General features: G+C 36.9%; 1 protein-coding gene across 1 annotated transcript; it reads right to left on the reverse strand.

Moving 5' to 3' along the window:
- Positions 1-42: 42 nt before the first annotated feature.
- On the reverse strand, positions 43-14,683 carry tgfbrap1 (transforming growth factor, beta receptor associated protein 1). The gene is made up of 12 exons (XM_058778791.1): positions 14,546-14,683; positions 12,481-13,182; positions 11,183-11,377; positions 8,847-9,001; positions 8,665-8,747; positions 7,391-7,732; positions 7,014-7,071; positions 5,162-5,305; positions 4,934-5,080; positions 4,671-4,830; positions 3,038-3,474; positions 43-1,976 (listed from the first exon to the last, which is right to left on the reverse strand). Exons 2-12 carry the CDS (start codon positions 13,166-13,168, stop codon positions 1,782-1,784), a joined length of 2,604 nt encoding a protein of 867 aa, XP_058634774.1. The 5' UTR covers positions 13,169-13,182; positions 14,546-14,683; the 3' UTR covers positions 43-1,781.
- Between the last annotated feature and the right edge of the window lie 141 nt (positions 14,684-14,824).

Here is a 14,824-nt window from a genome sequence, read left to right on the forward strand (position 1 = left end):
TTTAAATGACCCTCTCGGCTCTTTTCTATTAGAATGAAGTACATTCCAAACCGTGTGTTCCATTCATGTAGGCATAGTTTTGTTTATTAAAATGGACGTCTTTACATTCTGTACATTCCACCCACACTGGCATCGATTTACAAAGCAACAAACAGTTAATAATACAGTATGTACACTCCAGTATCTATGTATAAAATACTTTTTTAAGTGGATATAAAGAGATGTAGCAACATAGATGACTTCCATTTATAACTGCTCAAGCTGAAAAGTCTCTCTTCTTTAGACAGTAAAGGGGGAGGAACGTTTGGTTGCACACATGACGAATGGATCTTTTTTCCAGGAAAAATGCATCAGCAAATCAAAGCAAAGACCCAGTAGCGCACATACACTTTACTACACAGGCATTGTGTACGATACCCAAAGTAGTTTTACATTTTTAATAGAATTTACCATCTTCCTTGTAGCCAGTTACCAGTATTACGTGTTAAACCGTTTCTGTAAAAATATCTCAAGGCAACTCCTTTCCCTTGTCATAGCCGATGTCATTTTAAGCATTTATTAAGTAGGCAGTGTTTATTCTGTGCTTTTCCCCCATCTTTCACTCTTAACTTACTCCACTTTCAGACAAAACACTTTTCAAATACTTATTCAGATATGAGGTTATAGATCATTCTCAGGCAAAACCTCCCGCAGCTGTTTGCTACCGTGCGTCCCTAAACATCACATGTAATTTAGCATTTTAAGATATTTTTTGATCATTAAAATCACAGCATAGCATTCTTAAGACATGAGAACTCATGTCCATATCACCACACATGCATATGAGAAACAAACAGTTGGATGTAATATATGCACTTTAGTTATAACGTTTACTTATAACGTAAAGCATTTAGTTATAACGTTCACAAACACAGCACAGCCTGAGTCCATTGGTTTGTTTGATATGGCTACAATTTGACTAAATATCACTGAAACTTGACTTCAGATGGAAATATCAAGCCAAATTAACCTTCTGACGTGGAAAGGAGGGAGAGAGACAAGAATATCAGACTTTCATTGAAGAATCATACATAACACTATGATGTAACTTTGAAGGTTTTCCAGATAAGACTATAAATGAACATGGAAAATCTGTTATTTTTATCTCTATTAAATGGTTTAAAATAGCTATGATGACCACAAACCATACTCAATGAAATTATGAAAATAATTTCTTTTTTGAGCATTGCACCCTTATATTAAATTAATCATGACGTAATCACTTAAGGCTATAACTTGTCACTCTCTGAGAACAGAGCAAGTAACTTTGGTGTTTTGTTTGTTTAATGAAAACTATTGACAAGCTTAATCACATACACTCATTTTTGATAATTCTGCTCACAGAGAACAGTCAAGACACTAGTATTCAGACCCCAAACAGTTTGCAAACAATAGTTATTATGGACACTATCCATTTAAAAGCAAAGATAGCCACTGGACCAGTCATCATAAGGCGATGCTAAAAAGATCAACCAAAAGACAATGTCAGGATTTCTTTAGAGTTTTTGTTTGATGTTCATTAAAATATTCTCATATTCATTGTCAGTGTTGTGTGTGCACACAGAGGGCTTATGGAATAAATAGTATTTCAGACATCCACACACTCATTTGCAGGTCCTGGTCGCACCAAGTGCTCTGGCGTGGGCTCTGAACGGCTGCCCTATGCACTCAGCCTTCTCCCCGTGTGTGCAGTACAGGTGCAACGCCAGCATGTGTCGACTGCCCCATGGTACTCATCAGCTTCATGTGTGGTTGCTGCGATGGGTGTTTTCGTGTTGCCGCTCTACTGGTAAGTTCAGGGCTTTCTTGGCGACACAGTGAATGTGGACAGGCCTTCCGCCGGGCAAGCAGGCGCAGTCTGGCTCGCTAAAGGTATTGTGGCACAGCTGGCATCCTTTCTTTTCAGACACTAATATCGGGCCGCCTCGATACTTCAGCTACGCAACACAGAACGCAGTGGTTAGTGGGTCAATCACATTTACTGCAAGTATGTTCAATTATAAAAGGAAAGGAACACTTTTAAAAAACTATATTATAGAGATTTTGGTTTGAAAATCTTTTTTTTTTTTTTTTTAAATAGTCAAATGTTTTTCTATTTCTAATAAATGCTGTTCTTTTGAACTTCCTATTCATCAAAAATAAAATATTGAAAAAATATCCGTTTCCACAAAAATATTAGGCAACATAACTGTTTTCATCATTGCTAATTAGTAAAAAATGTTTTTATGAGCACAAAATCAGCAAATTTGACACTAAAGACTGGAGAAATGACTGCTGAAAATTCAGTTTTGTGTCACAGAATAAAATTAAATTTTAAAGTATTAAAAACAAAAAAAAAATCATTTTAAATTGTAAATATATATTTTACAAAAAGTTTTCATTCTTGATCAAATAAATTCAGTCTTTATAAGCATAATAGACTTTCATTTGTTTTTAAACAAGCATTAAAATATATATATTTTTTTACTTTTGAAGGTTAGTTAATGCTAAAAAAAAGTTTACATGCTACACTACACATCACAGTCATTCTCAGTTTTAAAAATATTTAAATATGGTACTTTTTTTTTCAAATATCATGAATTATTAATTTTTTAATAATTTTGGGGGAGCTGCACTGCATGACTTTTTTTTCTTTTTTACTATCTAAACTAACCATGCCTTGTCATTAAAAGTCAAGATATCTGAATTTTTATTATCAACTTCTACACCCATATGACTTTTTCATACAAAAGTTTTTCCAAATATTAATGAATAGTCAAGCAGTTTTGTTTGTGTGTTTTTCTAAGAAATAGTAATACAAGAAAAAAACTACTCAATTCAGTTTCCCTTTCAAGAACCTGTGCTTTCATTATGATATCTGGACAGTTTTATCCCCCTTAAGACATTAAAATAAATTTCGATTCTGATTTCTGATCTTGATTAAATGAATAGACTGAGCACCATGTGACTTGACTCTGTGCTGACATTGAAAATAAAAACATAAATCATGAGAACTCACCCTGTCATGCTGAAGCTGGAGATTTTGTGCTCTGGCCAGCCCCACTGCAACCTGGGAGGTGCACCGTGCATGCACACTGGCCCTCAGGGCCCCGCACAGAAAAGGACGGAGTAACGGTAGAGACCACTCCTCTGGGAGGAGCTTTAACACACGCACTGCATCAAACACCTCAGCGTTCCGGTTAAGCAAGTCAACAGCAGCTACTGTTTGTGCCCCTCCCGGTACATCCGGGTCCAAGTAAACACTCAAGAGTTGGTGGAAAAGGTTCTGACGGTAGGACTGGTCATGAGACGCAGAGGCCCAAGAGCAGTATTCCTCAGCTGCAGCAGAGTCTTTGAGCTGGTGCACTAGAATGTGCAAGGCCTTGTCATGTTCCTCTAACTTCCCATGTAGTGTAGCTCGCTCAAGCAGCAGCAGCTCAGAGTCCTGAATTTTACCTACAAGCATACAAGCAGATGACACTGAAACCATATTACAGCTCTTTACACCTCTGGCCACTTTATCAGGTACACCTTGCTAGTACCAGATTGGACGACCTTTTGAATTCAGATTCTCTTTAAACCCTTGAGACGGTTGCGTCTGAAAAGCCTAGCAGATTAGTAGTTTTTGAAATACTCAGATCAGCCTGTCCATGTCACTTTTAAAGTCACTTAAATGACCCTTCTTCACCATTCTGATGCTCAATTTGAATTTCAGCAGTAGTAGTTGAACAGGTGTACCTAATGAAGTGGCCGGTGAGTGTACATTGCGATTGGAATTTGAATATGAATTATGATGAATAATGTTATTTAGGTCACACTTTTTTTTAAAGGTCCAATTCTCGCTATGAATAAAGCATTAATTAAGACTTTTGCCTCAAACTCCTAATTTTGCTGCTTATTAATAGTAAGGTAGTTGTTAAGTTTAGGTATTGGGTAAGGGATGGGGAATATATATGGTCATGCTAATAAGCAAATAGTTAATAGTGAGAATTGGTCCCTATACTAAAGTGTTACCGTTATGTCATAAAAAAAATCTCTTATGGCTACAACTTGGACAAAAAAATAAAAATAAAAAATTCTTATATATTTTTCTTATTTTTTATTAAAATGATAGTTTTCATTAATTTCTGTCAAGACTAATAACCAATTAATTTCTGCCTGAGTATCACTATTGTACTGTAAAAAAGAAACAACAAATGAAAAATAACGGAGCATTTTTAAAATGCAATATTACAATATTAAAATATTTGTCTTAACTTTCATGTGTTATTTTGATGGAAAATTCTAGTGAAATCTAGCATAATGTTGTAAACCTCTGCTTTAAAGAGGCTCGAGCCCCTGTCCCTTTATTTGGTGCCCTCCAGAATGCGATTTTTACAAATGGGGAAACCGTCTAGTGTGAATCTAGTAGACACTGTGTTCCCAAAATACATATAATACTGTAAACCAAAGCACTCTGCAATGAGAAGACCACTAGCGATCTGTTCAACTCTGCTGTTGATGTTCTTTTCCTAAGGAGACAATTAAGTAACTGCAACCAAATGGTCAGTGTGTCTGACATTAAAATAAAAACCTAATGTCTATTGGAGAACAGACACAGGCACACTTGTCTGTACTACTTACTGACACAAGGAGTAAGTAGTAGTACTTACCAAGTAGCAACTGGACCCTGCACAGATTAGACTCTTTCAGTAACCGTTGCAGTTTCTGGCGGGCAGCAGACAGCTGGTCATCAGTGGCTGACGGTCGTGAGATCAGCCCCAGCACTCTGCCTGCATACAGCACAGCTAGATGTGTGTGATACTTCTCTTTCTGGAACAACAGAGACACAACACACAAAGTGTAGGGAAACTTTTAGCATAGGTACAGCGCTGGACTAAAGAATTAAAAATGTTTTGGTACAGTGATGATTTACCTGCAGTCTCTTCTCTAGAACAAGGTGTTCCAGGTAGAGCAGAAGGGCTTGACTGTGCTTCTGCAAATACGTGATCACGTCATCTGGGTTTAACTGGCCCGTCTTCTCCTCTGAGGTAAACCGTTTGGTGAAGATCTGCACACCAATCTGTATTTAAAAGATAAAGTGAGCTATTCAATTACATCCCAATGACTATTCTGTGGGTAAACGATAATATAAAGTCCAAACCTTTTGATCCTTTTGTAGTGCCCAGTCTGCATGCCGCCACACAAGATCAAGGTTGGAGCAAAAACTAAGAAAATCCACAACATATTCAAACAGATCTGGTCGTGTTGAGTCCTGAAGATCGCCATTGACAATCTTTACCCACATCTATAACAGGACAGGACCAAAAAATGCTCTTAGACATCCATTAACTGAGAGTGTATCCAACTGTGAAGTTATTAAAATAAAACGGCATCTTGCTTAAAATGAGATATCAGATTTGCTGATTACAGAAGTGGTTACTACACCGAGTTACAAAATTTACAGAAAAAAATCAAATGAACAGTGCACAATTTCTGCATTTTAAGTGTGTGAATTTAAGTGAACAAAGCAAAAGTGATTTTAAAAAGTGAAAATGTTATTGTATTTTTTAAAGAAATGAATGCTGTTATTCAGTGAAGATGCGTTCAATTTATCAAAAGTGACAGTAAAAACATTTATAATGTTACAAAAGATTTTTATTCCAAATAAATGCTGTTGCATCATGGTTTCCACAAAAAATATAAACAAGCAGCACAAATGGTTTCAAAATTGATAACTATAAAAAAAGTTTTGAGTTTAGATCAAATAAGCATATTAGAATGCTGGATCATGTGACACTAAGGAACTATAAAAAAAAAAATTTAAAAAAAATTCCATAGTAATCAACAGCATGCCACGTATGATGTCAGGTCATATATGATGACATTAAATAGTATTTAAAGAGATGAAAATGAAAATTCTGTCATTGATTACTCACCCTCATGTCATTCCAAACCCCTAAGACCGTCATGTGACACACAGCAGCCACAATAGCACTTATGTTCTTATGTTTTATTTTATTTTTTCCTTTTTATTCAAAACATTCCCAAACGCATTAACTATATCACGAAATATCGTGATTCTCACCTTTATGGATTATGTTAGTTGATCTAAGGTGGGCAATGGTCAAAGTAACCTAATAAAATGTAATCTATTAACTATGCATAAAAACCTACTTAAGTAACAGATATGGGCGTCATGCCATAAGAGTTTTGACGACCGACTTTATATTTAATGTGAATTTAACATTGAAAGTTAATATGAATAAAAACATTGTAAATTAGGCTACTTATAACACTTTCATTGTACAGAAAGAGAGCAAAGAACATTTTCACTGACAGTCTAGAGTTGGCCATGGCATTCATAAGCTCAACAGCATCGTGTGTGATTGGTTATAATGCGCAGTGCTGTAAAAACGTGCCTGTCTCTGGCTCAGCGAACGCAGATTTCAATTTCGCAGCTGATGATATGACGCGCTGAACGATTTAATCAAGCTGGTGTGATTGTATCAAATATAGAAAATATTATTCGGCTATTTTTTGTCTTTTGGAAGCTGCATTCAAAATCCACTTGGCTCAAAAATCACTTTGAATGGGCATGATGCCTCTGGTTCTACGTCACAATGCCAGCTGCTGACATGGAAGAGAAGAAATTGTTGAATAAAGACATTTTTTCTTTGCACACAAAAAGTATTCTTGTAACTTCACAAAACTACGGTTGAACCACTGATGTCACAAACTATTTTAACGATGCCCTTACTAACTGGGCCTTGAACGTGGTAGTTGCGTTGCTGTCTATGCAGGGTCAGAAAGCTCTCGGATTTCATCAAAAATATCTCTGCTCTGATGATTTGTTCTGAAGATGAACGAAGGTCTAACAGGTTTGGATCGACATGAGAGTGAGTAATTATTAATGACAAAATTTTATTTTTTGGGTAAACTATCCCTTTAACACTGGCAGTAAACTTAGACTAATCTGTCACCACAATCACAGCACATCAGCAATCAGATCTCACCTGTAAAGCAGCAGAATCCTGACCATTGTAGTGATACAGAAGCCCAAGAGCAAAATACCTGAACAGAGAGAGAAAACATTAACAGTCAGATTTGTTAATGCAAGCAAAAGTTATTTAACCATCATCAAACACTGACATTTATTAAAGCTTTAATTCATGTGCTGCCATGGTAACTGCAGTGAATAAAAGGACACAGGGCATGGATGATTAATGCATCATGATGGTTTATGAGACACCAACCAAAATACTACAGCACGTGATACCTAGCAAAGGCTAAAGACATCGTCTTTAGTTTTCTTGCAAATATAAACTGTCAATACTGGACGGATTCTTCTGATCAATAGCTACTCAAAGGAAAAATAAAAGCGAGTACCCACTTGTGATGCTTCTCCAGCCAGGGTGCGCTGTCTGCCAGGACACAGGCATTATCGGAGGCCAGCAAGTCCAGAAGACTCTCGTGACCGGTCTCTGCGTAGAGCTTCAGCAATGCAGTATCTACATCTTCACGAAAACCATTAGCGCTGTCGCTGCTTCGCACCTCGTGCAGGTAGCTAATGAGGAAACGTTTGAAGCGCTGTACCTTCTCCTGGTCTCCTTGTGTCAGGTGGTTCAAGTCAGCAAATTCATGAAGTGGTGGATGGCAACGTGTGAAAGAGGAAGAGGCGGGAAGGAGCAGCGGATAAAGAGAGATCAGCTCCCGTACATCCAGCTGTCCTTTCCTAAAATGGGCATCAGAAAAAGATTTAATTTAAATTAAAAAAATAAATAAATAAAAACATTTTTAAAGGGTCTGATATAAATTGGTGTATTATTATTATTATTATTATTATAAGTTATTATTTTTTTTAGATTTATTTTGCTATTTTATTATTTAAATATTAAAATTAACCGTTTATCTTTAGCATTTTTTCATTAAAAATGTAAAAAAAACGGTCAAATTAAATTTAAATAATAAAATATAAATAATTTAATTTAAAAGAAAACTGTTGTTAATGTTAATTAAAACTAAAACAACTAGTAATAATTTCCATTAGTTGAAACAAAGCTGAAATAAAACAAATATTAACTGAAATACTTAATTTAGAAGAAATGAAATTGTAGTACTGCAAGTAGTACTGAAATGATTATTACAACAAAATAAATAAACAAAACTGACAAAAGCACAAAAAATACTAAAAATTAAAAAAAATTTTAAATGAGTAAATACCAATTAATAATACTATAATAACATGGGTGGAAACTGACCATTTGCCCAATTCTATTCCAAGTTTTAATGAAGGCCATGTTCTTATACAGTAAATCATTCTAGATGCACCTTCTCCATGCCATCTAAGTGGAATATTACAGTAGTATAAGCAATCAGTGATTTAAATCAATTACTAGTTATTGCTGTATGATAGATGTAGAAGCTTAAAATACATGCAGAATTCAACATGGTTGATCCACTGATATTTATGTCGGCCATTTATTCAGCTGTTAGACAAGTTACTGTTCTCCAACCATTAGCATATGGCGATTAGGGTCAGGTGAACAGAGGGATAAGAAGCAATTAGCCAAGAAGTTAATTAACTCCATTCAGTCATCCTCTGAAACATCTGGGTCTAAGCGGCAATTAACAGTATTAATTACATGAGAAAATGATACACTTCACCTAAAATGCTCTTTTGCTTCTAAAAACTGAAGCTGGCCAAATTGGATGAATCCTGCTTGTTGGAGAATTCTTTTGTGCAATATCTACAACATAAAAAGAGAAAATCGTCAATTAAAATCATTTCCCCAATTGAGAAAAACACTCTTGTTTCTTCAACGGTTTGCCAGATCAGTTTGGTGTACCTGATATTTTTCTTTGGGAATGTTTCTCTGTGCCGCCTCGGTGAGGGTCAGGGCTTCTTCGACTCGATGGCTTGCCAACAGGTCTTGGATCTGACGCTCCAGAGGGAGAGGAACCAGTATAAACACCGCTTTTGAAGAGGCCAACACCACCTTACCTGAGAGAGGGCGTCAGAAATAAAGAATTTAAAGGTTCTTTATAAAGTGGACACAAAAAGACATTCATTAGCTGATTATCATCCGAACTTTGAGCCCTGCATTACTTGAATGCTGTAGTTGATGTACCTAAAGTTCAAAGCATTGAGGACCATTTGAGTGATATGAAAGAGACGACAGGTGTTTACATAAAACACCAATTTCACTACAAGCCACATTTATGAAAACAAATGCTCTAGCATAAAGTACAGCACATTGATAAGACATGAGGATGTGTGAGTGCCGGTGGTCGTACATTATTTATCAACTGAAAAATAATCAAGCTTGTGATTGGCACAATAATGAGTTTTTGACGCAAGACGTATGGCAACTGACCTGATCTGAGCTTGTCATAACACATTACATCAGGAGCTCCAGAGTAAATTGCCTTCACTACATTCTATGCACTGCTTGCTTTATTAAATGTGAATGAGTCTGGTTTTCTTCATCCTGATTCAAGCCCTATCGAGCTTTAGCAAGACTTGACAGGAGAAAATTTCCTTGCTGCTTTGTAGGGAAATTTACCTCAGCACTTCAGAGAAATCAATACTTGTAAAACACTAGACTGCAGCACTAGCAATCTGAAGGAATACCAACTAAGACACCTGAGATCTTAATATATATATAGAAATGTTTAAATCAGTGCCATTTACGCTGTTTCTACACTGTTTCCTACAGGTTTTTGATCATTTTCTTCTGAAACTCAGTTGTGGATAAGTTAACTACATATTATATAAACAATCAGTCACAATGATTTAGATTATACTAGCCTTCCAAATTTGAATCTTTAAATCATAGGCAAAAAATCCGCACACCAAACAAAATGCAAAGTTCAAGATGCACATGCACAAGATTTACATGAGGGTGACAACAAAAACTAAAGTGCACACACAAAAAAATGTTTCAGTCCTTGCTGGACTATCTTCAGTGCTATCTTAGTAAATCTTCAGGAATACATTTTTGTTCATAACCCGTGATTCACCAAGTGAGTTGATCATATGAGCTGATTCAGTTTGGAAATTAGTTGTCTGACTGAATCAGTGCAATGACACCTGGGATTGAGAATAACAGTCTATTTTGCAAATAATTTAGACCGATGCAATAAAAACAGTATGATTCGACATTTGGTAGTTTTACAATAATCTGTGAATGTATTAGGTGAATGTGTATTTAGAAAAAGAAAAGGTAGATATATAGTTCTGTTCTGTTCACATGTCCACTGCATTTTTTTTTTTTAATACAATGTTCATAAACATTGTTTGTTGTGTTTTTTTCCCCATTGACGCTAAATGACATTTTTTGGAACAGTACATTTGTGTGAACTGTTATTTTGTTTTGTGGAATACACTTAAAGATGCAGTATGATAGTTTGTTTTTAATACAGTGCGTATGCCGTGAGGTTGCCAATTTATTAGTTCTGACAGCTTGTGCCATAACTAATGAGCAACATTATTCACACAATGGACCTTTCAAAAAGGCAACCATCTGAGGAACCGTCCATTGTTAAAACAAAGAAACCTCATTCAGAGAAGAGTTAACAGCAAAAAAAGAAAGTCACAGAGCCCGTAATACAATTTGTCTCAATATAATGGACTGCTTTCTGAAGATGGCGACAACAAAGGATTTAAAAACATAAAGGCCTTTTTCTTGCTCGACAAGCAAGATATCTAGCCATAGTTATGTTGAATGTCAGATATTGGTTTTAAACTTTTAAGATAATGAATAATGATCACTTGTAACTACAGGTACAGGTAAAATCTGAGTCGAAGCCCAACTAAAGAAATAATTGGAGACGTTCTGTATACATCATCAGAGAGAAGTTATAGTTTTCACCTCAAAGAATGCAGAGAGCGTGACTTGCTTGACTGTGAATGTGAATAATGCAATAAATAGAGCAGACCCCCACATTTAACTTGATGTAATTGAAAACACATTCTATCAATATCCTGTCCTGCCTTATGTTTCTAATGTAGGTCCAATCTAATTGTGAATAAATCTTTTCTGACTCTGGAATGCCGGAAAGACATATTTTCATGACGGACTACATGCCAAATAGGTACACTGCGCCTAAATGTCACCAGTACCAACAATTAATACAGTTTAAGGATGAAATAAATGCTAAATGTATGGGACAGCACTCTTACCTTCAAAATCCTGTAAAAGGTGTCCATCTCTGAACGACAGCGTCTGTTTGAGCTGCTGGTCCAACATGCTGTGAACTGTCACAAAGCCTTCATCCAGAGCGACCACATACGGGAAACACACAGCCGCCGCAATCACGCTCTCTGACCAGCTCACCGGAGCACGCTGAGATATGCCCTCCGCGTTAGCAAACATCCCTAAGAGATAAAGATACAGAGATGCATGACTCATCATGAATGATTGCCATGACGACAGTCATAGCCGAGAAGACAGATTCATATCTTAGGTGGGGTGCGGCTAAAGTTAGAATAAAAACGACAGACAAACAAATAACAGATGTATTCGCCATAGAAAACAATTCATGATACAGAGTCCTCAGGCATTTCCTTCTTAAATGCACTAGTGCGAATATAAAGGGATTCTCACTGAGAATTTACACCACGAACACTATCTTCCAAAGTCCAAAAGGGGGAGAAAAAAGTAATTGGCTTGCATCTCTTGCAGGGGTGACATTTTTGTAGGCCACAACCACTTCACATATATGGTTCCATTATTCTGAAGTCACTGGGGTTTTAAATGGGTTTTTGGTTGAAAGCCTGAAATAAGGTCTGTGGTTAACATAAGCACAAGATCTTTTCATGTTTTATTCTTCAACATTAACTAAATCAGTACTTGTCTTGCAAAAGCCGGTTGCTAACAAGTGGCTAAGTGAAGGACATCATGTAAAACAGGTAAACTCATCTACTCACTAATCACACTCTTGCAAACAATTCTAACTCAAACCGTCTGGGATTTTGAATTTTTTTTTTTTAATAGAGACTGAAGGAGTTGTCGGAAGCTTAATGGTAGTGATGTTAGTCATGTGACCATGGTGTAGTTTGTTTATAGCTTACATGTAGCTTTTTACTTCAGGTGATTATTTTTAGGTTTAAAAATAAAAGTTGTGTTTATTTGTAAAGACTATCATGATGTTAAGAATCATAAACTTAATTTCCTACAGCAAAAGTCATCACTGCTGCACTCCACTGATAGCAGAATCTATTTTTTACTATAAACATATTTCAGAATGAAATGTTATATTTATTCATGCACATATTTTAATTTATGTTAATATCTCCTAAACCATAAAAGTTAGTTTTGACTTCTCACTTCCAGTGAAGATCCTCTAAATATCACTGGTGATGACTGAAATGTTTCAATAAGGAAAACAAAAGCCTCATGCTGGCGCAAGCTTATATTAAAACGTGAATAGGTCGATGTATACGTACTGATCAATGCCATTTTTGGTCATTTAACTCACCAAGCCCGCCTGGAGCAGCCAGGAGAAACTCTTCCCGGCCAATCCTCTTCACAATGGGTTTCCTTTCTTCACAGTCGTAAGGAAACAGGTCCTGAGAGGCTCCTGTGCTATAGTTGAGAATCATATACTGCGTGGACAGGGCTAGACAGATATTGTACCCGTCCAGGCTCAGGGCACAGGGCTGCTCTTGTGTGGTCACTTCCTTTAACATCTGCACTCTGTCCTCATGGACCGTACAGATCTGGACGGCCCGTCTGCGTGCCAAAACCACTGCCATTTCCACACAGAACGCGTCCCCCGTCACTGGATTCTCGTTGATGCAAAACGCAGTCACACCTTTGAGCTTTGTTCCTCCGGTGGGCACAGGCTCCAGAGTAACCATGTCCACAACAATGATGGTTGAGTCACAGAGGACAATTAGACGTTCCAAAGCAGATGCAGCCTTCAGCTCCGCCACTGGCTTCTTCAGGCCCAGGTATTTGTGGAGGAGCTTCTGGGCATTATAGGCCAGCTTACCTTTGGCTGTAGTGTGCTCCTCTAGTAGGAAGTGATGGATGAAGCAGTCATTGGTGCCAAGGTACAGGTGTTTGCCGCAGCACTCTATGCATTCGATGTTTATTCGCACCTTCTCTCCCATCACTTGCTCCCGCTCCACGGCGGGAACCAGCTCAAAAGCTTTCACGCTCATGATGCCACCCACATCTACAGAGAGAAAGAAAACAGAAACAAAGTCCAAGTTTAGATCGGCAATGGCAATGTCAGTGCAAGTCTAAACTTAGACTAGTATGAGCAATATTACAAAGAATATTATAAAGAAATTTTATCATTAATTCTAATAATAGTAATAATAAAAAAACACATGTTAAAAAGACAAAAGATGCTAAAAGTAAAGAGTTTCTCTGTTTTGCTGTACAAGTCTAAATTAAAGGTTTATAATAATAAATTTAAATAACAGTAATAAGTGCTTTCTAAAATTGCTTATATTTTGTGGTCAGTGCAAGCTAAACTAAAGGTTTTGTTTCCATTTTCTCTCTCTTGTTGTAGATGTGGCAAGACAGAGAAAACAGAAACAAACCCTTCAGTTTAGACACACTGACAACAAATGTGTGCAAATCTGTGCTACAAAGCACATTATACAGACATTATGATCAAAATAATAATAATAATATAGACATTATAAAGAATGCAAACAATATAATGAACATGTCCTTTTCGGTCTTGCTGTACAAGTCTAAACTAAACATTTTGCTATTATTATTTCAGCTTTTGTTATGTCTTTATAATATGCTTTATAATATAGTTCACGTTTGTTGTCAGTGCAAGTCGAAACTAAAGGATTTTGTTTCTGTTCTTCTCTTTTGTCAAAATGCGCAAGAGAGAGAAAACAAACAAACAAAAAAACCTTCAGGTCAGACATGCACTGACAACAAATATGAACAATACTGTAAACAGAAACGCAAAATGGCTAATTAGTGTCACTTACAGGTATAATTTAGCATATTCTAAAGCAATAAATCACAGCTCTGACATTCAAGCATAAGAACAGGTGTCTATCAACCTGTGGTTTGTATTACACATAGGTTCATTACAGACCTGTCCCGTTCCTCTTCAAACCGCAAAATGTATTTATTTTTAGTAATACAAAGTTGTATGCGAGATACATTTCTGTCAAACCAGCCAAAGACTACGCTAGCAAAACCATACCAAGAAGAATCAACACTTAATTCCTCTTTTAAGCACCAGCACCAGCACCAGCTTCACATCCACACCAGCCCAGTATGAGCATTTATATGAACGACAGACAGTAGTGGTGGTTTGATCACGGGTGATAATGGGAGGCTATGGCTGTGTTGCAAAGCCTAGTGAGATGCCCATCTACAAATATTTTTTGGAGTTTTTTCCGAATATACGCCTATTGTGCCATTAAAGCTGTGCTGGTAGACAGTTCGCTAGGTTTAACACACAGCCTACGCGTCTGGTCGTGTGTATGTCTGTGTGTAGCGGCATGCAGAGAGCGCAGGTGATGCGACAGGTTTTGTTAAAGAAAGCCGAGCGCATATCGTACCCCAGCCGTGGCCAGTGCTGTCCTGATTTGAGAGATGGCAGCGTTTTCACGGCCTGCCTGTTTCATTCAAGCGCCCCACTCCACCTCCCTCGCTCGCTCTCCCTGCGGTAACGCTTCCTGTTTCTCCGCCGAAATACATCCGGCCACGTGATGAGGGTGGGCTCTGTTTTTTTTTATTATTATTATTATTTAAAAGCGTTTATGATAATTAAATCTGAAACCGAAAAGGGTTACATAATAAATTTAGTTTTAGCATTAATATCTTTAAAACAGAAAACA

The sequence above is a fragment of the Onychostoma macrolepis genome, chromosome 06 (genome assembly GCF_012432095.1).
Source record: "Onychostoma macrolepis isolate SWU-2019 chromosome 06, ASM1243209v1, whole genome shotgun sequence".
NCBI lineage: Eukaryota > Metazoa > Chordata > Actinopteri > Cypriniformes > Cyprinidae > Onychostoma > Onychostoma macrolepis.

Coding starts and splice junctions, on each gene's coding strand:
- tgfbrap1 (XM_058778791.1), bottom strand. CDS start 13,168: ATGAGCGTGAAAGCTTTTGAGCTGGTTCCCGCCGTGGAGCGGGAGCAA. Junction 11,378..12,480: donor GGCTGCTCCAGGCGGGCTTG/GTGAGTTAAATG, acceptor TTTATCTCTTAG/GGATGTTTGCTAACGCGGAG. Junction 1,977..3,037: donor TCCAGCTTCAGCATGACAGG/GTGAGTTCTCAT, acceptor TGTGTTGCGTAG/CTGAAGTATCGAGGCGGCCC.